Source organism: Equus caballus, chromosome 5 (assembly GCF_041296265.1).
Source record: "Equus caballus isolate H_3958 breed thoroughbred chromosome 5, TB-T2T, whole genome shotgun sequence".
Lineage (NCBI taxonomy): Eukaryota > Metazoa > Chordata > Mammalia > Perissodactyla > Equidae > Equus > Equus caballus.
In genome coordinates this window covers 41,558,108-41,581,840 of record NC_091688.1, presented here as the reverse complement: position 1 = coordinate 41,581,840, position 23,733 = coordinate 41,558,108, and the positions used below count along the sequence as shown (strand labels likewise).

At 55.1% G+C, this 23,733-nt stretch overlaps 2 protein-coding genes and 1 long non-coding RNA gene across 7 annotated transcripts in view; 1 reads left to right on the top strand and 2 right to left on the bottom strand.

The window, feature by feature from the left end:
* Positions 1–3: 3 nt before the first annotated feature.
* On the bottom strand, positions 4–10,572 carry DCST2 (DC-STAMP domain containing 2). 3 transcript variants are annotated; one of them, XM_070267071.1, is made up of 15 exons: positions 10,242–10,572; positions 9,869–10,034; positions 9,485–9,586; positions 9,048–9,245; positions 8,659–8,724; positions 7,944–8,157; positions 7,620–7,777; positions 6,820–6,984; positions 5,490–5,657; positions 5,261–5,361; positions 4,198–4,328; positions 3,727–3,854; positions 3,287–3,380; positions 3,041–3,181; positions 4–236 (listed from the first exon to the last, which is right to left on the bottom strand). In XM_070267071.1, exons 1-15 carry the CDS (start codon positions 10,464–10,466, stop codon positions 134–136), a joined length of 2,160 nt encoding a protein of 719 aa, XP_070123172.1. In that variant the 5' UTR covers positions 10,467–10,572; the 3' UTR covers positions 4–133. The 3 variants fall into 3 exon arrangements, with proteins under 3 accessions (XP_070123172.1, XP_001915874.2, XP_070123174.1); XM_001915839.5 differs by having other exon boundaries at positions 9,869–10,039; positions 10,199–10,571; XM_070267073.1 differs by having other exon boundaries at positions 10,299–10,571.
* The window catches only part of DCST1 (DC-STAMP domain containing 1), a 14,541-nt gene continuing 1,365 nt past the window's right edge, over positions 10,558–23,733 (top strand). The window contains exons 1-15 of one of the 3 annotated variants that reach the window (XM_001494487.6): positions 10,558–10,853; positions 11,118–11,243; positions 11,312–11,386; positions 15,208–15,336; positions 15,684–15,823; positions 16,574–16,790; positions 16,891–17,034; positions 17,584–17,705; positions 18,135–18,292; positions 20,361–20,460; positions 20,566–20,661; positions 20,798–20,924; positions 21,291–21,407; positions 21,889–22,031; positions 22,162–22,275. In XM_001494487.6, coding sequence (XP_001494537.2) covers positions 10,793–10,853; positions 11,118–11,243; positions 11,312–11,386; positions 15,208–15,336; positions 15,684–15,823; positions 16,574–16,790; positions 16,891–17,034; positions 17,584–17,705; positions 18,135–18,292; positions 20,361–20,460; positions 20,566–20,661; positions 20,798–20,924; positions 21,291–21,407; positions 21,889–22,031; positions 22,162–22,275 — 1,869 coding nt within the window. In that variant the 5' untranslated portion in view covers positions 10,558–10,792. Of the gene's footprint in view, positions 10,854–10,910; positions 11,244–11,311; positions 11,387–14,582; positions 14,862–15,207; positions 15,337–15,683; positions 15,824–16,573; positions 16,791–16,890; positions 17,035–17,583; positions 17,706–18,134; positions 18,293–20,360; positions 20,461–20,565; positions 20,662–20,797; positions 20,925–21,290; positions 21,408–21,888; positions 22,032–22,161; positions 22,276–23,733 lie in introns of those variants that run through there. The other 2 variants (XM_070267074.1, XM_023641064.2) reach the window with 2 other exon arrangements.
* Positions 19,692–23,733, bottom strand: part of LOC138924083 (uncharacterized) — a 17,600-nt gene continuing 13,558 nt past the window's right edge. Inside the window, exon 2 of the long non-coding RNA XR_011438704.1 lies at positions 19,692–22,512. This is a non-coding gene — a long non-coding RNA (uncharacterized lncRNA). The remainder of the gene's footprint in view (positions 22,513–23,733) is intronic.

The following is a 23,733-nucleotide window of genomic DNA, read 5'->3' as shown; positions in this document are numbered from 1 at the left end:
GTGTCCACCTTTGGTTCCTTTATTTTGGGGGTAGGTGGGAGAGATCAGGAGGAAAGGGAGATGAGAGACAGAGGGACTGGGACTTCTGAAGCTGGGGAGGGGCTGCTTTGGGGGCAGAGGACTTCTGAGGTGGTCAGTGGGGCTGAGCAGGCATGGGAATGCTGACAGACTTGGCCTCAGGGAGGGGCTGCTGCCTGTGGGTCCTCTTCTGAGGGCCCTTTTCCTCATCCCGGTCACTAGTGAGGAGAGCAAGCAGGTGGGCCGATCACCAACATTCTGTTTTCACAGGTGTATTCCTGCCCCCTGCCCTTGCCCCATCTGTTCAGATTTGGCTCCTGTTATTTACCAGCCACTGCTGCTCTCCCAGGCCCCCAAGGCATGCCAGCCCATGGCTGTAGATGTTTTCCGATTTTAGGCTGATGCTTAGAGACGAGTGGGCAATGACTTGCCCAAGGCCACATGGCTAATAAGGGCAGAACCAGTAGCGACCTTGGTATACCTGCTCGAGGCTCAAGCCACCACTTCTGGCACCCCAGCTTTTAAGTTCCCTGAGACCTCGGGAACCTCTCAAAATAAAGCTTTACTTCCCCTTCAAACTCTCAACTCACCACTACTTCCACTGCCCCATTCACAATGGAATGTGCCCACTGGACAGTTTTCTTTGCAGTCCTCTTAGGTGGAGGCTGCTTGCCTTTCTCACACCCCGTTGGCCCATGACATATTGCAAAGCCTCTGGCTGCCATGGCCGCCACATGTACCCCTGGGGCTGTGGCTGTCTCCCCAGGCCTCTCAGACACCCTGCCGTACCCATCCAGCGGGCCAGTACCCAACTCTGGCTGCTTGTGTGGCCCAGCAGCCTCCTCAGTGAAGGATTCATCCAACTCTCTGGCCTTTCAATCCTGACCTCCTTGCCCATAATGACCTGTACCTCCACTGCCACTCAGATGTCCCTCTCAATCTTCACCACTCTCTGGATTTATTGCAGAATTCTTCCCTGGTGGTGGCCCATTCTCTGTGTCCCTCCTGGCTACCGCCCCTGCTCCAGCACCTCATTGAGACACAGACCCTGGACTGCCCCCCAGGGTCTCAGTCCCTTCCCTTCCCCAAGGCCAGTCGTCTCAGACACTCTTACTGAAGACACACCAATTCTGGCCCCATCTTGTCCTTTCCCTGACCTGCCTAGAAAAAAAGCCTTCAACCTTCGAATCCTGTTCATGGCTACCACACTTGCCCAAGAAAACCACAGAACCATGCACATTGGAGTCAGCCATTACAGGTGATGGTTTTCGACATCCTCTGGGCCTTTCATGCTACCTGCAAATCCCTTAACCTCCCCGCTCGGCTTCTTTGCACATTCCCCAAGGCAGATGTTTCAACCTCCACCACCCACTCCTTGAAACTTTTTTCCACTCCCAGCCCCCTTCTTTGCTTTCTCAGCAGGCAACCTTGCCTCCTACTCCCCAGAGAAAATTGAGGCCACCAGACTGGAGCAGGCTCAACTCTGCTCAGAGGAACATACCCTTTCCCCTCCTGCCACAGGCGAGGCCACTCCTATCCAAGGCCACCCTGTCCACCTGGCCCTAGATCCCATCTCTCCGGCATCCTTCGCTCTTCAGTGCTCTCTTTTTCACCTCCTAAATGCTCAAATCTTCCGACCCTTGGATAAAGAAAAATCCTTTGGTGCTGGGTCCCCTTCAAACTACTCTCTTGCTGTGTGAAGCTAACTCCCTCTCCTTCACGATCAAGCTTTTTTTTGACTACAGCAGTTATATTTAAGAAAAGAATTATCAAACTTCTTGTAACAGTGATGCCGAGCCACGTACCCTGTTTCTGTTTGAGTCTTCTCTCCCAGTCACCCCTCAACCCATTATGATCTGGTTTTGGCCTTCCCAATGCCATGAAAACTGTTCCCACAAGCCACTCCAGTGATCTCTCAACCGCCGAATTCAGTGGCCAGTCTTGAGCCCTCATCTTCCTTGATCACTTCATGGCATTTGATATGCTTAGCTCTCTTGTATTCTTGAGCCTCTTCCATCCTTGGTTTGTGACTGAGCCCCTCAAGGTTCTGTCCCTGTCCCCTTCTCCTCTCCCACCATGCCCTCCGCCAGGATGAGTCAGCGCACTCTCTCTCTTACAGTCTCTAAATCAACAAACCCCCAAAATACACCCCCCGGCCCAGAGCCCTGCTGCTTTCTAACTGTCTGTGGGCATCTCCAGCTGGATGCCCTACAGACACTTTGAAGTTCTTGGACCGGGCCATTCCTCTTTCCCCAGAACCTGTTCCTCCTCTCACCTAACACCCTGCCCCCTAGTCCCAAGCATAAACTCCCGCTCATTCTCAGCAGCTCAGTCCTGAGGCCACCGCCAACCTCTCCTGAACTAAGACAGCTTCCTGTCTGCTCTCCCTCTTCCTGCCCATCCTCTGCTCTGCCTCTAGCTTACTGTCCTAAAAGACAGATTCGAACATGCCACTTTCTGACTGACGATCTTCAAACGGCAAGTAAGGCCCTCTCCCATCTTCCAACCTCATCTGCCAACTGATTCTCTGAGGTCTCCACCCAGACACACTTGCACACCCCCTCCTTTAGGCTCTCCCCTCCTGAATGGCTCAGATTCTCCCAACTCACACAGGTTTCCCCCTGGAGTGCTTTCCTCCGCTCCTTAGCCTAACAAACCACCAGGTTGCCTCCAGACCTACCTCTTTTTTCACCTCTTATGTGACGCCGTCATTAATATACCCCCATCCCAAATTGATTGTTCTGTCCTCTGTGCTATCCAGAGCCTGCTTCACCCCTTGACTGGGGTACTCTCCACACTGCTGTCACTTATCTATTTGATGTCACTCTCTCCCACCATTCAGTGGGCTCCTCCAGGGCAGGGGTGCTGACACAGAGCAGGCACTTGGCAAACCTCCATTCCCACCCCTGCCTCCATCTCTGTCTAGCTCTAGCAGAGGACCAGACACCAAAGAAGCCCTTCGTAAATGTGACAGAACATGCTTGGGCCTCCCAGGCCCCAACTCCTTCTGCTCTCTGCTCACCTGGACTCGGAGCTGGACTCTGATGAGACGGTCCTGTTCAGCTCTTCTTGGAGCCGTTGCCGCAGTAACCACTCTTGCTCAGGGTCCTTTTTTCGAATTGCAGCCAGCCATAGCTGGGGGCCCTCCTCGTCACTGGAGTCCCTGGAAAAGCCTCCTATCTCAGTGGCCTGCAGAGGTGCTGTGGGAGGGGTGGCTGCTCCCACTGCCCCCACTGACTGTAGCCACCCCATCTCACTGAAGACTCACAGCTCCAGGTCCAGTTTCCCCTGGTAGGAGAGAGGAGATGCACACACGGAGCAGGTGTTGTCCAGGAGGCGGAAGCAGGTGGTGCAGAAGAGAGCTGGAGGAGGTCAGGAAGGAAGGAGGTGAACTTGAGCTTACCCACCCACCCACTGTGCTCCCTAGCTTCTAGCCCCTGCCTCCCCTGGGAGGACCGTCCTTGTCAAGCAGTGTACACTAGGGATTTGCTGCATTGCCAGTTGCATGTGAATTCTGTTCGCACATGGGAGAATTAAGGCAAACATTAAGACAATGAGCTACCTGTAAATGAGAACATGCGTGGTAATGAAGGAGAGGTACAAAAGGTGAGGTAGGGGAGAAGTCCATGAAGGCAGGACCACATTTGATTGGCATATGCAGATGTGGTGAGTCCCAGCAGGGAGACGCACACTGCCCAGGAGTCTCACCTTGGCAGCCGGGGGTACTGCAGGACACAAAGTTCTCCATGTCCCCCTCGTCCTGGGGCTGCCCGCAGCCCAGGCAGTAGGCCTGGGGCTTCCAAAAGTGGCTGATAAATGGAGCCAGGCAGGAGCACCTGAAGAGAGGGGTCCCAGACACTGAGCAGGCCAGCCCAGCCAGCCTAACCACCCCCATCTCCATCACCAACCTCCAAATGGCAGATAGGCCTTCCTGCAGTCTAACCTCCATCCCTCTGACTGTAACAACAACCTTCAACCTGTTTCCTGTCCTCCTCCTCCCTTTACTCCCCACCCCTAAGAATTCTCATCCCAATTTCTCCCCCTCAGTGCACGAATAGCATGGAATGGGTCCCCTCTTCAACCAAATCTCTTGACACTTAGGACAGTGATCCATTCTGACCTTTGGCTTTTTCTGTCCCCTCCCGGCCCAACTCCTATAAGGAAGGACAGTGGGCTCACCTCATGGCCAGCCCCTGGAGGACACTCATGTGGCCCTGGTCAGCTGCCCGCCGCCTCACGGTTCGATGCAGGGCAGCCAACAGGTTGGTTCGGCGGCTCAGAAGTACATTGTAGAGGTAGGTGATCCTCTCCTGGTGGTGGGGAGGTCAGAGATGGCATCCCCTTGGTCTTGTTTCATCTGCCTGAAGTGCCCTGTGCACCCTTCCCTGCTCCCGACCTTTGCCTTCTGTCCGACTCCTGTGGATCCCTCCAGACGTGGCTCAAATGCCCCTTCCTCTGGGAAGCCTTCTGGACTTGCCTAGGCAGAGTTACTCATTCCCTCCTCTGGGCTTCCATAGCACTTTATTCATTCTTTAATAAAAACTCTTTTTTCGTTGGAATGTCTTGTTCTTTTTTTTTTTGAGGAAGATTAGCCCTGAGCTAACTGCTGCCAATCCTCCTCTTTTTGCTGAGGAAGACTAGCCCTGAACTAAAATCTGTGCCCATCTTCCTCTACTTTATATGTGGGATGTCTGCCACAGCATGGTGTGCCAAGTGGTGCCATGTCTGCACCCGGGATCCGAACCGGTGAACCCCGGGCTGCCGAAGCAGAACATGCGTACTTAACCACTGTGCCATGGGGCCGGCCCCTAAAATGTCTTTTTCAAAGTCTGCCTGGCCTGTCTCGAGATGCTAAGCTCCAGGCTGTGTCTGGCTCGTCTCAGCATCCTTGAGGCCAGCACAGTGACTGGCATACGGCAGATGCTCAGTCAACGATTTGTAAATGAGTAAACTAGCGAGTTTCCATTCACACTTCAACATGCCAACACGGCCTCAGCCCCCCATGGCTTTAACAAAACTTTGGAGGCAAGCTCTGTCTCAGGAAGCCCTGCCCTAGGAGGCACCATTTCTCCCAGCTGCATATGGGGTCCGGAGACCAACAGTCCAGGTCATTTGCTTTAGGTTCAGACAGAGGAGAGAGGGCTGGGGTGCTGAAAGACTCTAAGCTCCCCCAAACCAAGACAGACAGTCACGAGCTTAGCACCCTGGGGAGCGGGACAGGGACTGGTTGTGGACCCCTCACCTGCTCCCGCAATGGGTAGTAGGAGGCACAGATGACCCGCCGCAGCCGACTGACATAGTTGCCAAACAGAGTGACAAAGAAGCATAGGCCATACATGGTGCCTGGGGGCACAGCAGGCACAGTAAACCACTGCCGGTGGGCACAAGGTGTCAGCCACACACCCGCTCAGCGCCCCTTGTGCCCCGAATAGTGTCTATCCCCCCAGCACCCTCAGGGGTGTGGTGGATACCGATGAGTATGTAACCAGTGGGGTCAGGCTCCGAGGGATGCAGGAGGCAGCGCCGGGACAAGATACTGATGTTGCCTTGCTGCAGGACATCAAATGCCGACACCAGGTCACGGTAAATCTTCCCAGTATAGCCGGTGCCTTCCACGGTTATGGATACTAACACAGGGCCTGGCAACAGAGACACTGGGTGACGGATGCCCGTGCAGTTGCCCACTCCTCCAAGCAGGGGAGGCCACCTTCTGGATGGCGGAGAGTGGAGCAGTGCAGGTTATAGGAATAGCCCCAAGACCTCAGCCGGGGGCTTTTGATGCCCCAGGCACCCCCATGGTGCCCCAGAGCCTAACCTCAGCCACTGGCTCCTGGGACTGGCTCCATGGTCCAGAGCTGGCTGGCCCTGGTGTCTGGTCTGCCTGCCCAGGCCACCAGATATGAGCTGACCTTAACGGTCAGCTAGTCCATCCCCTGTCTCCACAACCACCCGGAAGCATTTATTTTAAAGCATTTGCTAAGCACTGGCTGTAGCAGGCACTGGGCTAAGTGAGTTATTGAATGTTTGGGTATTTTGTTTTGCTTTTTCTGTTGCACCTCTGGTACACAGGATTAGTTTAATTCTGCAGTTCGTGGCATGCTCTCAATCAATGGTCTACCATGTACTGAGCACACATAGTCTCATTTTCTCCTCAGAGCAACCCAGAGACGTTGCTACCACTCTTTTTTTGTTGTTGTTATTGTTGTTGAGAAAGATTCACCCTGAGTTAACATCTGTTGCTAATCATCTTCTTTTCTTTCCTTTTTTGCTTGAGGAAGATTAGCCCTGAGCTAACATCTGTGGCAATCTTCCTCCACTTTATATGTAGGTTGCCGCCACAGCATAGCTGACAAGTGGTGTAGGTCCATGCCTGGGATCTGAACCCGGGCAGCTGAATCGGAGCTGCCAGACTTATCCACTACACCATGGGACTGGCCCCAGGTTGCTACCATTTATATTCCATTGTTCAGATGAGGACACAGAAACTCTGGGAGGTTACAGAACGTGCTCAAGGTCACCACCTGGTAAAGGACAGAGCTAGGGTTTGAACCCAGGCCAGTCTGACTCTAGAACTTGTGTTTTTAACTACTCTGTAATGGTATAACCTTGAACTGGACTCAGGGGTTACCAGGCAGAGGACAGACTTGGAAGAGGGGCAAAGTCAGGGGCTGGTGAGTAACAGTGACATGGGGACATTCAGGCAATCTCCCAGGATTGGGGATGATGGGGAGGATGGGGAGGATGCAGGAGCAGACCGAGGGGGCTGCAGCTGGGCGGGCTGGGGGAGGTGGAGGTGCTCACTGCGGGCCACGATCTCGCCCTGCAGCTGGTGCCGGGCTAGGTCGAGCACCCAGAAAACAGCATAGTCCAGGAAGACCAGGAGCAGCACCAGGAGGAGGTGCCGAATAAGGTTGAAGGTTGCCATGATGTAAAAAATTTGCTCCCACCGGGACAGGAAGATGGAGCCTGTGTGGAGGAGTGATGGTCAGGAGGATGCTCCCCATTTCTCCCATTGGTTTTGACCCCCTGATTGAGGCGGGGCCTGTTTGCTTATCTGGAAGATGTGGAAGCTGTGAGGACCCCTGGGCAAAGGTGGGAAGCCCTCTTCATGGGCAGGGGCTCCAGGGCCAGAGGTGGAGGCCCAGCATCTCCACCTAGGCCCAGTGGCCCATTTCCAGTCTCCAGGAACCCTCCCTCCTGGGGCATCCCTGATCCTCTTATTGGGGCCCCGCCTCACAGACAGTCCCCCTAGGCTGCAACTCCTCTGTATTGGCACATTCACACCTCCTGTCCCCCACCCCTGAAAGCTTTCCCATCTTCACTTCCCTTACTCCATATCCACTCCCCACCCAACCTTCCCTCCCCTGACTCACTCTCTCTGCATGCTGCTGCGAGGGGCCCTACTTTCCCCAGACTGACGGCTCCCCAAGGACAGGACTGTGTCTCCCCCTAGCCTGAAATTTCCTTTAGCTCTGGGCTGTCTCTCTCTCTGGTCCTGCCCCAATCCAGGCCTGTGCATGGGGCGTAGGGTTAGGACAGTGGAGTTGGGGGAAGCCCTGGCCTGCCTCAGGGTCCCCATCCCCCCGTGCTCTGGCCCTCACCCGGCTGGATGTAGTGTCTGGCCTCGTGGGCACTAAGCGGCAGCACTGTGGGCAATCCCGCCATGGAGCGGACGGCTTCCATGTGCATGAAGCGGCTGGTGATGTAGATGTTGTCGTAATGGTCCCAGTTCAGGTAACAGTACCGGTAAAACAGGGCTCTGGTGGAGCGCACGTGAGGCCTCTCAGCACCCATGTCCAGACCCCAGAGGGCAGCAGCCTCCCCACCCTGCCCTCAAATTCTAGCCTCCCAGGATAATGTGGGGATGAGCTGGCCCCCAGCAGCCCTCGCGCCCCACTCCCCAGACCCGCCCTGCAGCCGCTCACTGGAGGTAGAGCAGAGTGAGCAGCAGAGGTGTGGTGTAGCCCATCAGAGCCAGGGCCTCACGGACACGGTACAGCTTCATGCTGACAGCCTCGTGGAGGTCCAGAGCTACCTGGGACAGGCTCCGAGAGGCATTGAGGTCCACAGAGAAGTGGTGAGTGGCTGTCACATTGAACTCAAACTCTTGACGCACCCGGTTAATCAACTTCATCACAGCTGGGGCCAGCAGATCCCAAGGAGAGGTGAGCAAGGAGAGTTAGGAGGGAGCAGAGCTGCACCTGGGAAGGGCCTCGGCACAGCCCAGGGGTCGCACAGCTCACAGACCAGCCAGGAACCCCCAGCGTCTGGACTTATGGTGGACTGAGGAGGGGTCAAAGCCTCCACAATCTGTGCCATGGCCACTGCACGCCCAGCCCCAGAATTACCCTCCATAATGAAAGACCTCAATGAGCCACCCTGGGGCAGGAGGCCCTGGTTCTCTCCCCAGCTCCTGCTCTAAAGTCAAGTTTTGGTGAGGCGCCTCCCCTTTGCTAAGCCTCAATCTCCTAATTTGTACAGCATGGACATTTGGCCCGGGTAACCTCCTGAGGTCCTTTCTTGCTCCTGCATTCTCATCCATGGGCTGCAAACACTCCGGGGATGGCAATGGCCATGCGAGGATGAAGGAGGGAGACCGCCCAGAAGCACAGCACGCAGGGCTGGGAGGGGATCACTCACGGGTGCCAATGGTCTTGCGCAGGAAGGGTTGGATGTACTTGGGGATGACGCAGAACACTTGAACCGCTGTGAGCCAGATGCTGAGTGTCAGGAGAGGCAGAGAGATGCAGCCTGCCTCTCCCACCTCCAGGGACCTCATTCTCACAGGGACCTCTTGATTTTTCGCTTTTCCTACTGGCCTCTACATTGGCTCAAAACCTTTTGGCTTCTCCCTATTACCCAACCCCCACATTGGTTCCTCCCTGTCTCCCTGCCACCCCATACTGGGCCCAGCATCCTTATTGGTCCCATATTCATTACTTCCTATTGGTCCCCTGGGTCCACCTTCCCAACTGACCCATACATTTGCCAGGTCCCCAGTCCTGCCAGCGAGCCCCTGGCTTTCTCACCACTGGCGAGTCCACAGAGCACCAGCTTGAAGGGCATGAGCACGTAACACAGGTGGTAGGCTTGTGGTATGACCTTCATGCAGTTGTCTTTGGCATCATCAAAGACCCGGGCACACTTCAAGTAAGGGTTTCCCAGCTCGGCGTTGCACACGTCGCCGATGTGCAGGAGCCAGTACCACACGTTCCGCAGGGCCCTGGCTGGGGACAGCTGTGGGGCTGGTACCCAGGGCTGGAGTTCTGCAGCATCTTCTCAGGGGGTTGGGGAACATCAGGACAGCACCCACAGCTGGAGAGGCCTGGTCAGGGGCCTGGCTGTGCCGTGTCCCGTGGGGACTAGTCAGCACCCAGGACGGGCCCAAAAAGTCCTGGACAGAGATGAGAGTGAGCAGACTGGGTGAATTTTGTTCCCCCAAAAACAGACGTGCTAATGTGCTGACCTACGTGCTTCACGCCATCCATGATTGACCGAAAGAACTTGCGGACCCGGTCAGCCACCTCTTTGGCCTTCTGGGCAATGGCTTTAATCTTGTTGAGGGCACCTGAGAGGCAGGGGACAGGGGGATTGTGGGGGTCTCCTCCTCTAGGCGCTGGGGCAGGGAGTGGAGAAGGGGCTGCCACCCAGGAGGTGGGAAGCTGGGAGCTTGGGTCTGGGAGACAGTTCATCGGGCAGTGGAGCAGGCCAGAGAGCAAGGATAAAGGGGTCTAACCAGGTGCTTTGAAGTTGGGGCCCAGTGCCAGCAGAGAGGAATGAAGCCAGAGGACTGTAGAACATGCAGGACAAGGGGGACATGAGGGTCAGCGGGAGATGGGGGGGGCCTTACTGACAAGGGGCTGCTTGGCCCGCTCCAGCATTTCGGCCGTCTGGTTCAGGGCCAGTTCTGCCCCACAGGCCACCGCCTCACTGGCCCGGGTGAAGTTGCGCAGGGTGTTGGCACAAGGTCCTTGCAGCACCAACCCAAAGGCAACCACCAACAGCAGTGCCCGGCCCTGCTCTGGGGGAGACAACGCCATCAGAACCAGGACCCAGGCTTGCACATGGCAGCATGTAAGTCACTCAGAGAAGCCTTAAGAATATTTCCCTCGTCCTGCCCCCTCCCCCAAGATCCCTTCTGCCCCAGCCCCTGCCCGCCCCCTCTGGGTGCCAGGCTCACTGGAGAAGGCCTGGGGCAGTAGCAGGAGGACTGTGACTCGGACCTGGCGGGAGAATCCCATGCCCAGGCTAAGGAAGGCAGCCAAAGTGAAGGTGCCCACCAGGCAGCCCCAGGGGCTGTGCCCTTCCACCAGCAGCTCCAGGAGCCCATAGGCCGTGGCTAAGGACAAGCCCAGGGTGAAGCCCCCCACGCTGCGGACCACAGCCCGCGCCATGCTTGGCTCCTCAGCCCCCGAGGGGCGCACAACATCCTTCATGATTTTGGCCATAGCTGCTGAGACCAAATGTCTGCCTGTCTCCAGGAGATGCCCCCGGGGTTCTGTGGCTCTTCAAGGGTCCTGGAATTTCTCACCACATTCTGAGGTTCCGAAGGGCTATTACTGTGTATATCTTGGAATTCCTGACCCAGTAGCAAAGACTGGGGAAGGGTTAGGTAGGTCTCTAATCTCCTTCCCCACATCTCAGAGCAGAGGGATTGAAAGACACAGAGCTCAGACGGCTGTGGGTGAAGCAGAGGAGACAGAGCAGAATCTCACGTCCAAAGACATCCTTGAGGAGACTTCTGGGATGAGACAGGGTTGCCCAGAGCAGACTTATGGGCATCAGATCTCATCAGAATGGAGCAAAGGGGCAAAGGAGGAAACTACCCCATACCAGTGAGTCAGTCACCAGAGACCCCGCCCCTTCCCAGCATCTCCCAGCCTCCACCCCTCTCATCCAGTGCCCTCCTCCAGCCTAGCCCTTTCTTATCTCCCTCGCATCTGCCCCTCATCCTCCTTCAGGATCCCCCAAGTTCCTGCCACCCTCATCCAGGTTCCCCCAGCGTCTACCCCTCTTCATGCCCCTAATCCTAATGAACCGCGTCCCAGCCAGAAGAGTGGGCTGTTGGCTCTGCTGGGCTAAACTGTTTGACCCCTCAGCGGTGCAGAGGCTCCTGAGCTGGGGGCTACCCATCTCCTGTAGCCGATTCCTGTGGCGCCAGCCGGGCGAGTTTCCAGTCACTGCTTTCCTGCTGGGGGCAGGCACCGGGGGGCTCCTGGCCATAGGTAAATGGGGAGCAGAGATCAGGGGTGGGACCCATCTTTTGACCTTTGGCTTGACCCTGTGCCCTTAGGTCTCTTTCAGCTGCTGGTGAACCCTATGAACATCTATGAAGAAGAGAAGATGGTGATGTTGTACAGCTTGGTGGGTTAGTGCCAGCCTAAGAACAGGGACACTCAAGAGGCCCGTGGAACATGGCCCAGTCCTGGGTGCCCAGGAAGGAGTCTGGGCTTGTTTCTTCTGTACCTAAGTATCCCTCGTGGCCTCTGCCTCGTCTCGGGCTTTGAAAGGAGATCCAGAGGGGAGAGGCCCCCCGTCTATGGAAGACACAGTCCTTGCCCTCTAGGGTCTCCCAGTCTGAAGGACTTCCTGTTACCTGCATGATATAGTCCAAACCCCACGACCCTTCATAATCCCCATCTCTCCTAACCTCTCTGGCATTGCTTCCTGCTCTTCCTCATAAATTCAGTTCAATTCATTCATTCATTCATTCATTCATTCATTCAGCACTAATTGAGCACCTGCTGAGGATTTAGCAGTGAACGAGGCTGGCAAGCACCCAGTTCTTTTGGAGTTTACCTTCTCTTTTAGAGTTTACATTCTAGTGGAGAGAGCTAGATAATAAATGAACAAAAAGTAAACAGGAGCATTTCTGATGATGACAAACAGTATGAAAAAAGTCAACCAGGATGTGATCAAAAGGGGCTGGGGAGTTACCCTAGCTTTGAGTAATCAGGGAAGGCTTCTCAGAGAAGGTGACGTTTGAATGGAGACCTTCTATCAGGAGGTACTGGGCTGCAAGAACAGAAACCCCACCTAAAAGTAGTTTAACCATACAGAAAGTTTATTATCTCATATAACAAGTTTCAAGGTAGAATGGTTTTGGAGTTTGGATAATTCAGCAGCTTGGTAAACCCACCAAGGACCCAGATTCCTTTTGTCTTTTTTCTCTGCCATCTTTGGCCTGTCAACCACTCCTCTTCAGGTCATGAAGTGGCTGCAGCAAATCCAGGCATTACATCTTCATACAACAATGTCAAAAGACCAGAACATTCCTTCCTCATGTCTCTTTTAAGAACAAGAAAAACTTTCCTGTAATCCCCCCAGCCAACTTGCCCTCACATCTCTTTGGTCAGAAACCAGCACCTGCCCTTTCCGAAACCTCTCCCAGGCAAGGGGCATGGAACTGGCACCATCACCGGTTTATTGAATGAACTAACCTCTGTGGGATACCAACAGGAAACTACTTTCTCTCTGACCTTTCAAACCTGTTCTCCCATTGATGACCTTTCACTCAAACCCTTGGCTGCCTGGTTATTTTCATTTGGAAGACCTAATCCTGCTTCAGTAATTATGACTATTTTTAGGGTTTAAAACGTCTCATCCAGACTACATCAAAATTTCAACCTCACGTCCATTCTCAGTCATCCTCCCTCCTGTTACCCCGGGTCCCCCAGCTCAGGCCTGATCCCTGGCATAGGGTCCTGCTGTGGAGAAGGGGGCACGGCCTGTTCTTTCTCTTTTTTCTCCACTTCCTTCCCCTTCTGGTTCTTCTGATGTCAGAAAAGGGAATTAGAAGAATTAGAGGAAAAGGGACAAAAGTCTGAAGTCACTGATACTGTTATAATCCCACTGCCTCTGTGTGGCAAGTGCTCACACCCTGGCTATCTCAGGGGGCCCTTTTATGGTCTCCTTGGAAGCTCTGTGTGGACCTTACACAGCCCAGTTTCCTGCCGAAGGCAGTTCTATTTGGCTGCCCTCGAATGAAGCTCCCGAAGCGCCTGCAGACCACCCACAGCCTCTTACTTTTGGATCCCTCCCCCAAAGCAGGCTGCCCTCTTGGCTGGAGAACTTCACAGATAGCTTGAGGCCTGCTGCCCTCCAAAACGTCCACTTGTCCCAGAGGACATGCACACATCCTTGCCCTGCCAAGCCGGGACAGCAGGCTACCTCGCGCTGCCCTCTCCCCTGCTGTGATGAGAAGCCAGTACCGCTCCCCACACGCCCAGAGAGGCCTTGCTGAGCACTCCCGTGAACTCTCCTCCATTCTGCGCTCCAGTGGTAGCTCTGGAGTGGCCCTACCAGGTTCTGCGACTCAGCAGGAGTCTGACCCTGGGTGGAGGGGCGGGACACATGAGCTAGCATCCCCTTCCTGCAGCACCAGTCTCTGAAGCGTTCTCTGTGGAGTCTCTCATCTGACACGGGGAAGGGGACACCCATCCTCTCCCTGGACTCTTCTCCCATGTCCACCTACTCCAACCCCTTCTCTCTCCTTCCAGAAAATTTAGATTTCTGCTCTTGTCTTTCTATAGACTGGTTGGGGTGGAGGAGGGAGAGACTAGTTTTGCTCTTTGATAAGCCCAGAGAGGTTATCTGTGGCTCCAGGGGGCTCTCTTTAGAATGTAGAGCAACTCTCTGTCAGCTATCATCCTCAGCTTGAGTCTTTGGCCAAAAGGCCGAGACCGTGGAACAAGCCCCTTTCAATGTCCTGTTCTACCATTATTGGCTTAGACAGATCCAGATTTACCCCCAGGGGCCGGGGCAGGGACAGGCTGCTGCCCTTGAACAAAACCCAAGTTGTGTTAGCAAGGAAGAAGGGAGAACAAACTGTTGGGTGGCACCAGACAGGGTTTGCAGCAAACCTGTATGGCTAGGTGGAGCCAGCCAGGTGAGGAAAAGGAGGAGGAGTGCTCCTGGCAGGGGGAGCAGCTAGGGCAAAGATCTAGGGGGAGGAATGAGCTTGGCATGTTCCAGGAACAGCTACTATGCCTATGTGGGCAGACATGGTGGGTGAGGGGCTGAGTGCCATGAGATCATCTCAGAAGGTAGGCAGGGGCCAGATCCCGCGGGTCTGGAGACCAGGTCCAGGGATTTTGGGTTTGATTCCAAGTGTGGTAGAAAGTCACTGGAAGGTCGGAAGCAGAGAAGGGACATGATCTGATCTATGTTTTGACAAGATCACTCTGGCTGCCTTGTGAAAACTGAAGCATAAGTTAGCAAGAGAGGAAGCAGGAGACTAGTTAGTCCCAGTGAGAGGTGATGGGGCCTCCGTGAGGGCAGTGGAGATGGAGGGAAGTGGAAGGACTTGGGATTTGCTTTGGGGATCCTTGGGCGGACACTCTATCAACACAGGAATCTTCTAGGTTCCTTGACCAGTATGCTGTTCCTTTGGCCTGGAATGTCGTTGGTGCCTCCTAACAACACTTACTCATCCTCCAGGCCCAGCTGACACATCATCTGCTTTGTCCAGCCTTTGCGGCCCCACCCCTCCCTGCAGAAATGCCCACTCCCTCTTCGGCTCCCACAGCGCTTCATAAGCACCTCCCTTGTGCCCTTCACACTTCGTGCTGTAGTCATTTGTTTACTTGTCTGTCTCTCTCCCTGGATTATGAGCTTCAAGGAGCTCACTGTCTCCTCACAGAGACCACAGGGAGACACATGTGAAACTGCTAAAACAGACCAGGAGGTACGCGCTGGAGGGCTAAATTAGGGGCAGAGGCCGTGAGTGCTGTGGGCGTCAGAGCTCGGGGTACGGAGGTGGCGCTGACCTCTCTTCTCACTGCTCTGAGCCACTGCCTGTTTCCAGAATGTTTTTCTTGCTCTCTGCCCCCTCAGCACCTAGGGTAAGTGTGAGTCCAGCCTGGAAATGGGAAGTGTTGGCCGCCTTCCGTAACAAAAACACACACTCAGATACACACACAAAGTCAATCACGTACCATGGCTTTTCACTCTGTAGCCATCTCTCCAAGTCCCTCCAGAGACTGCTACACAGCTGACCTCTGCAAATGGCTGTTGAGTAAATGAATGAATGAGTGGCCTAGAAGGCCTATCAGAGTCTGTACAAATGGGGACAAGGGCAGTAAGGTGATGGTTCTAGAAGGCAGTTGCGGGGAGTGGGGGATCCGGGAAACCTGGTGGGTGGGGCAGCTTCCTCACTCTGGCTCCCCACCTCCTGGGCTCTCCTGACAGGCTTGGGGGCCGTGGGCTGGGGGACCTCCCCTCACATCCGCTGCGCCAGCCTCCTGCTAGTACCCAAGATGCTGGGCAAAGAGGGCAGACTCTTCGTGCTGGGATATGCCTTGGCTGCCATCTATGAGGGTGAGTGTGTGCCCCTGGGTCCCAGTTAGTGACACTGAAGCAGTGGCCCTGGGTGGGCCACCCAATGAGAGCCAGGCCCAGTGAAGGAGAAAGAGTGGGAGTCTAATCCCAGCCCCTCCAACTTGCTGTGTGTCCCTCAGAGAGTTCCTCCACATCTCTGGGCCTCCTCAGTTTACACAGGCAAAAAAAATCAGAGGTTGAATGAGACAACCTCTCATAAGCTTCTGGGCCCTATCATTGTACGGTTCTAGAAGGTGGTCACTGCACACAGAGCAGGAGGTAGGGGTGGGCTTAGGAAAGTTAATTAGCTCTAGAAGGAGACGATTCACCAGGGCATCTTCCCCCAGGACCAGTGGCCAACCTGCGGCACAACCTCAACGAGGTGATAGCATCGCTGGGCTGCACCGTGGAGCTGCAGATCAACAACACGCGAGCGGCCTGGCGCATTTCCACAGCCCCGCTGCGGGCAGTGTTCAAGGACCTGCTGGTCAGGACCCTGCAAGGGCAGGGCCAAGGGGACCCTCTCCCCAGGGAGCCTCGATGATGAGCTGGGAGCTATGACTCTAGATGTATAGTTTCCCAATGGGGATACTACTGGCATTTTTTGCAGGACTATCCCCAAACATTGTAGGGTGTGCTCTGGTCCGTAGGCACTAAATGCCAGAAGAGCCCCCGCCCTCAGACATTGGGACACGCCCCACAGACAGTTCCAAACACCTGAGTAGGCCTGGGCAGCTGAACTAGAATGTCAGGAAATTGGGGGCCTTGGCCCTGAGGAGTCAGGAAGCTTTAAGGACCAGGGGATTCAGGAATTGGGTATTGGAGGACTGGAGGTTGGGGGTTTGGGAGGACTGCGGAGTCAAGTAGTTGGGGAGATGGGCGCTGAGGGGACTGGAGTCGGGGACAGTGAGATGGCATAGTTGTCTAAGAGATTCGTGATGAGGGGTGAAGTCCAAGGGCCTGGGGAACCCTTCCTTGACTAGCGAGGATCTGGGACCAGAGGCCTGAGGAGGAGCTGGGAGCCTGGGAGGTGAGCAGAGCACGGGCAACGGGGGAGAGGAGAGGGCTCCCAAGGACCGTGAACCATGGAGAATTGGAGGTGAGGGGGCATCTCAAGGCCTGGGCTCCCTATAGGCCTGAGGGAAGAGCCCAAAGCTTGGCTGATGGCGGGAGGACAGGCTCTGGGTCAGCAGAACCATCCCTGATCCACCTTCCTTCCCCTAACCCCCAACCCTAGAGCAGCAAAGATTCACTGAAAGCTGAGACTCAAAACATCTCCAGCTCCTTTGAGGACCTGGACACCCAGGTAAATAGTGAGGCTGGCTACACACCTGAGGATGCTGTGGACTCAGAGGAGACAGCCCAAGGCGCAGAGACTTACCGAGCTGCAGCCTCCAGACACCACCTCTCTACACAGAAGATGTATGAGCTGAAGACCAAGCTGCGTTGCTCCTGTGAGGGGTGTCCCTGGGCGGGGCAGGGTGGGGCTGGCCCGGGGCTGGGGCTCCAAGTCAGCGTGTGCAGACCTCAGACGCCCCTTGCCCCTTCCCACAGATGTGGTGAACCGGGCTGTACTCAGCTGCCGCCGCTGGTTTGATCAAAAGCACAAACACTGCATGCAACGCATCTGGGTCCCGCTCCTCAACCACCTGCTCTGCCTGCCCATGAAGTTCAAGTTCTTCTGTAGCATTGCTAAGGGTCAGCACAGTGGCTGGAGGGTGGAGAGCACCAGGGCCAGGGAGATGAGTCCTTGGGGGCCACTGGGTAGGTGCGGGGTAGGAAAGCAATCAGGCAGGGAGGGGTTAGGCTCTGAGGACGTGGCACCCTCAGAACCCAGCCCCTCCACTGACTGGCTTTGTGATCTAGAGTAAGTTTACAGCAAGGTTCTGAGCTCCGGTCTCTTCTCAAAGATGGGCATAGCAATAGTACTTATCCCGTTAGAGTTTTTGATGATTTAAGGGAATAAGACATGTAAAGCAGGTAACAGAGCTGGCACACAGGGAATTGCTCTATAACTGTTGGCTGTCATTGTTAATATTTGGTATTGCTATAGACAGGTGAAAAAACGAAGAAAATCAGGCCTTGTTCCTGGGAAAAAGAAGTCAAGGAGAGTAGAGAGAGGAAAGACTCAGTGTGGTAGAAAGTCATGGGCAGAGAGACAAAAAAGCAGGGTGGAGAGGATCACAGGAAGGAAGGCCTGGAAGCGGGGCATGGGGAGGCCCCTGACCTGGCCCCACTGCCCAGCAGTGATGGAGGTCTGGTGCCGCAGTCGCATCCCAGTGGAAGGCAACTTTGGGCAGACCTACGAATCTCTCAACAAGTCTATTCACGGGCTAAGTGGGGAATTTTCAGCCACTATTGACCTCAAGGTAGGAGGCAGGGACATGTGGGGTAGGGGGAGACAGGGAGCGAGAGGAGGGCACAGGGAATAGGGCCTGAGGAAGGGCAAGTGAGAGGGCACGGGAGAGAGGTGACTGGGTGTGAGGGAGGAGGACCAGGAGGGGAATGGCATCGGTGTTGGGTGACAGGGAGGGGAACAGTGTCAAGCCTGTGGTATGCATCCACCTGACCGTGGGATGGAATGGTCAGCCAGGTGTGAGAGGGTGTCAGCTCTACAGGTGTAGGGGAGAAAGACTGTGCCAAGGAGGGTGGCGAGCAGAAGGAAGCAGCACCTCCTGAAGGTCCTGGGAAAAGCAGGGGGACGTGAGTGGAACACCAGGGGAGAGATGCCACAGAGAGCCTGGGTCTGGGCCTATGAGGCTGCAGCAGGCTGAGCCCACACCTGTGCCCTCCACCAGCAAGAGAAGCAGGCTGGGATTCTGGGCCTCAACACGAGCTGGGAGCACGTGAGCACCGAGGTGCGGGACTACGTGAGACGCCAGGAGGCCCAGCTGGAGTGGGCCCTGGGGCTGCTGCACGTGCTGCTCTCCTGCACCTTCCTGCTCATCCTCCGCGCGTGAGACACAAACCCTAACCCCAGAAGCCCCTTCCTTCCCCCATTCTGGACTGGAGCGCTGCCCTGAGGGAGCCTGTAAGAACAGAGCTGTGGAGCCCACCTCCAGCTCTGAACGTGAATGTTCTTGTGCCTTTAACTTGGCCTTTGTATAAAGTTGGGTTCGTTGTTTACACAAAGTTAAAGGAAATGTGGACATTTTATCAGAAGAAACGTTACCCATGTTCCCACCACCTTAAAAGGGTGACCGTCTTCATTTATCTACCTCCTTCCAGCCTTTATCCCAATGCTGACTTTTTTTTCACTTTTAGCTTTGACTTTTGATTTTTTTCTTGCCCTTCATATTCCCCTTGGCGCTGACTTTGTGCCATTTTTATCGTCCAAGTCTGCTTTCATTTTCTCCCGCCTGCTGCGTTGGCAGCTACTTTCCCTCCATTTGGACCAAAGTCCTCAACCCCACCCAGCCCAGCGTCCAGCTGGGCTTCCCTGGGCCTCGCTGTTCCCCTGCCGACCTCTGGACCCTCTATTTCTTGGCTCCGCCTCCACATGCCTGAGGTGGGCAGGGGCCGGGCAAGGGCAGCCACAGGGGCTCTTGCTCTGTCTGGCCCTGTTTGTGGCCCCTAGAGTGCCTGTGAGTGAGTGGTTATGTATGCGCCTAGGGCCCTGTGGGAAGACAAAGAATGAGCTATACCCCCTGCCCTCAAGAAGCTCATGGTCTAGAGGAGGCAAGAGAGGCATCCACCAAACAGAGATGGAGCAAGGGCTGTACTATGGACTGGCTCTCCGGACAGGTGTGGGAGCTGAGGAGGTGCCCCTACAAGAGCCATAACTGAGCTTCAAAGGCTGCCGATGGGGAGCCATGGTCAAGGAGAGGTAGGGTGTCCTGGTGGGCAAGGATCCTGACATCTGTGAGAGGTGGAGGGCAGAGGCCAGAGTCGAGGACTGGGCTGAAGAGGGCATGGCCAGAACAGTGTGGAAAGCCCTGCAGGAGGGCACTGAACTGGGGGCAGTTGCAGGATGGACTGGGCAGGCTGGAGGCAGGGAGGCCAAGGTGGAGCAGAGGTTAGGGAGCGTGGCTGGAGTGGGGCCTGGCAGGAAGTTGGCCTGAGAGGGAGGGAGGGAGGGGAAGGTACAGCAGGTCTCAGAGCCAGCTGGGGGAGGGAAGGAAGGAGGCAAAGAGTCAAAAGCCACTTCCAGGCTTTCAGCCTGGGCGAGGTCACTCGCTGAACGGGCAGAGCTGGCCAGGGCAGGGTCCAGGCTCCAGAGGCCCACGCACAGCAGCAGTAGGTCTCTCCACAAGGGGGCGCTCACAGTCTTTCTTTGCATTCATAGTTATTTCTCTCTTAGAGGCAAAGATGTGGATTTTCACGGGGTCCCAGAACCAATAGCATTGGAACTCATGTTTCACAGTTTACAGAGCTTATTTCACATAATTTTACAGTTTTAAACACATTTCCAACAATTAGCATTTTTTCCTCAGGAAACTGAAGTATTACACGGGACTTTGGAAGATACACACAGGAGAGCTACATATGCGCACACACGCATGCACACAGAAAATATGGCTGTACTCAAGGGTGTGTTAGAGGAGAAGGGATATGGTGGTGTGGAATGAGTTTGGCTTTAGCTGACCTCCAGGAGATGTTTTGCAGGCTCAGCCAAGAGGCAGGGTCTTGAGAGGTAAATGTACAAGTCATAAGGGATCAGGTGATTCCTGCAGCCTTGAGGGGTTTCCTGTCTCTGTGCCTTTGCTCCTGCTGTTTCCTCTGCTTGATATTCATCCTGCAAGATCCACGCCTGGGAAACCTTCCCCTACCTCCCATGCACACACATGCACTCCCACCTCGCTCCTTCCCTCCCTCCCCTCCTCCCCTCTGTTGTCTCCTCAGCTGTGTATGTTCATGTCTTTCATTGACTGTGGGCTGCCAGAGGGCAGGGCAGAGTCTTCTCTAGAACCCAGGTGGTGCTCAGTGCATGTTGGTTGGTTGGTTGAATGACTGTGTGTCAAGGAAGCCTGTGGTTGGGGTGGGTGAAGAGAACCTGGAGGAGATGGAGACATCCTCGTCCATAGGTCCTTCTCCTACGTGGACAGCTATAATGGAGACATTCGCTTTGACAACATCTACATCAGCACCTACTTCTGTCAGATCGATGAACGCAGGAAGAAGCTGGTGAGTGCCCTGCTGTGTGCTCTGTGCAGCTTCATGCTCCAGGAGGGCACAGGGGAAAGGGGAGAGGGCCCCTAGTGTTCTTCACTGTGTGGATGTTTTTTCCAGGGCAAACGGACTCTGCTGCCATTCCGCAAAGCGGAGGAGAAAACTCTCATCTTCCCTTTCAAGCCTGCTATCCAGGCCTCAGAAATGAGAAACGTGGTGAGGACGGAGTCGGGGGCAGGCCTCTGGAGGCAACTATAGGCATGGATCTGAGGGGTGGAAGGCAAAGGCATCCGAGGGCTCCATGCCAGGGCAGGGGCACCGCCCAGCTCTACTCCTCTTGCTCCTTGGGCAGATCAGGGAGCTCGTGGAGACACTGCCCGTTCTGCTGCTGCTGGTGGTGCTGTGTGGCCTGGACTGGGCTCTCTACTCCATCTTCGACACCATCCGCCACCACTCCTTCCTGGAGTACTCCTTCCGCAGTGCGTCTGCACCCCGCTCCAGGCCCCAGGCCCAAGAGACACCCCCTGGAGAACTCCCACCCCTGTGCAGCCACCCCACCCCAATTCTTCCAATTTTGTCCCTTCCTTCTGCATCTCAGTCCCTCCTGGGTCAAATCTCAGCCCTGTGACCTGACAGCTGTCATGGGGCCTCAGCGTCCAGCCTCCCTTCATATCTACGACAGGGAGGGTTAGGATTCAGTGAAGGGATGGAAAGGCCTGTGCAGCTGAGTCTTTCTATGCCTTGATCTCTCCCCCACATCCTGTCCCCATCCTGCCCCATCCCCCTAACTCCAACTCTTTCCTGACACCCCCTCTCCCCTCTTACGGTTCCTATCCTGGCCTCAGGCAGTCACAAATTAGAGGTGAAAGTCGGGGGGGACTCCATGCTTGCCCGGCTTCTTCGGAAAACCATCGGGGCCCTGAACACCTCCTCAGAGACAGTGGTGGAATCAAACAACCTGCGTGAGTGATGCTACCCATTTCGCTCAGAGGAACCGAGGGCTGGGGGGCAAAGAGTCGGGGGACGGGGCCTTGGGTGTGGTGAGATGGGGGTCAGCATGCTTGGGGTGGGGAAATCAGAGCAGGAAACATCAGGTCACACTTGAAGAATTGGAGGGAGACAGGCTGGGGTCAGAGGGGGCTGGAGGCTAGGGGCTGAGGCCTTGGGGCCCAGGGGTCTCAGCCTTCTGGAGCAATGCTGTCTAATAGAACTTTCTGCCACAATGGAAATTTTCTACATCTGTGCCGTGTTGAACAAATAGCCTCATGGGCCTCACAGCTGCGGCATTGACAGCACAGCCCTGGAGGGTGAGGGGCAGCCAGGAGGAGAGAGGGAATCCGAGACCTCACCTGCAGTCCCACTGGGATGGGGAATTCGACCCAGGGCTGCCCTGCCGTTGGCTGGCCCTGGCCAGACCCCTGACAGGCCTGCCCCCTCCCCCAGCCTGCCTGCCCCAGCCTGTGAGCCTGGATGCCAGGGCCTACTTGAGGGTTGCACTACCCATCGGCCTGCTAGTGTGTCTCTGCCTGCTCCAGGCTTTCGGCTACCGGCTCCGGAGGGTCATCGCAGCCTTCTACTTCCCCAAGGTGCGCCCCTCCCTGACCTCCCACCCCTACACATGTGCACACACACCAGCCAGCTCCCCAGCAACCCCATCCTTGGGGGATCCTTCCTGCTCAGCACTGTCACTATCACTGACCCCTCTCCCTGGCCCAGCGAGAGAAGAAGCGGATCCTGTTCCTCTACAATGATCTCCTGAGGAAGAGAGCAGCCTTCACCCAGCTGAGGAGGGCTGCCATCCTGCGGCGGGCACGACAGCAGAGGACTCCAGTAAGTCCAGGCCTCGGCTCCTGCGGCTCTTGGCTGGGTCTGAGAACTGTGGGGGAGGGGCATCTCTCTACAGTGGTGGTGCCCCCAGCACCCACCAAGGTCCCAGGCCTACTGGAGCTCAGTGAGTTCTGACATGATGCAGGCCAAGGGCCCCGGTCATCCAGGTCCTGGAGGTCAGCGCTGTGTCCGTCTCTGTACCCCAGGATTCGGCCCAGTCTGAGATACCCAGTGGACCATCTGGAAGCAGGCAGAAAAGGGGAATCAGATTTGATCCAGTCTGGTCAAAGGAAAGCAAGAGGGGTTCATCAGAAACGAGGGACCCACGGCAAAGTCACAGATTCTACTGAGAGGGCTGCAGACAGAAGCTCAGTGCAGTTCAGGTGGGGGGAGGCAGGTGGGCTGGGGGTAAGGGAGGCCTCCTGAGGGGGTATGTGGTATATGGAAAGAGCACGGAGTCAGAAGAACTAGGTTCTAATCCACACCCTCATTAAGCTGTGTGACCTCGGCCACGGTCCTCACTAGACCTCAGTTTTTCCCTCTGAATAACAGGGAGGTTGGATGGGTCTGTAAGGCCTGCCCATTAGAGATCAGTAATAGAATGGTGGTCAGGCAGGGGGCTCTGATGCCGAGGGCCAGGGTTTGAATTCTGGCCCCTCCCCTTATTACTACGACAACTGTGTGACCTTGAGTGCTTACTTAAATGCCACACCTTGGCTTTCCCCTTCTATAAAATAGAGTTAACTATTCCATCTGGTTGTTGTAAGGATTATATGTTTCACTCTCTTGCTGCAGGCACATAGCCACCTCTAGACACGTGTTAGTTGTCGTTGTGTGACCCTAGGCAAGTGATCGCCTCTCCAAGCATCAATTTTCTCACCTGAAAAAGAGATGGTGATATAACAATATCTGCCTTATATGCTTATTGTTTGAATTGAGTTAATTTACTTACAGTTTCTTAGTACAGGGCTCAACATTATAAAAAAAACAATGAGTGGCAGCCATTCTTATTTAATCAGCCCTAACAAAGCTCATAAAAGTGAGAGACTGTGTTTGCTTAACTTTTTCCTCCAGTGCCTAGATTCCCCCATGACACACAATAGGGGCTGAATGATGGAAAAATGAACATACTGTGATTCCATGACCCAGTCCTGAAGTAAACAGGATTTTGATGGGCAGATAGAAATGTGAAAGGCATTCATTCCAAGGTAAGGGAACAGAACGTGCAAAGATTCAGAGTCTAAAGGGAATGTCAGTGCCATGACTAGTCTAAGGTGAAACTCGCACAGAAGATGCAAAGTTCCAGAAGGGGTAAGCTGGAGGTGAGGCTAGAAAGGGACTAGATTGAAGGCCTAGCTCAGGAGTTCTACCTTTGTCTAGTAGGCAGTGGGGCCCCTGGAGTTTCCCGAGCAAAGAGTGACCTGATAATGTGGCCTGTGGAGAATTCCTGGTAATGGTTTG

Excerpts from the sequence above, each read along its gene's own strand:
- DCST2 (XM_001915839.5), bottom strand. The coding sequence starts at position 10,466 with ATGGCCAAAATCATGAAGGATGTTGTGCGCCCCTCGGGGGCTGAGGAG. Across the intron at positions 10,040-10,198 it reads ACTGCCCCAGGCCTTCTCCA|AGCAGGGCCGGGCACTGCTG; the intron begins GTGAGCCTGGCA and ends TGTCTCCCCCAG. Across the intron at positions 9,246-9,484 it reads GGATGGCGTGAAGCACGTAG|CCAGGGCCCTGCGGAACGTG; the intron begins GTCAGCACATTA and ends AGCTGTCCCCAG.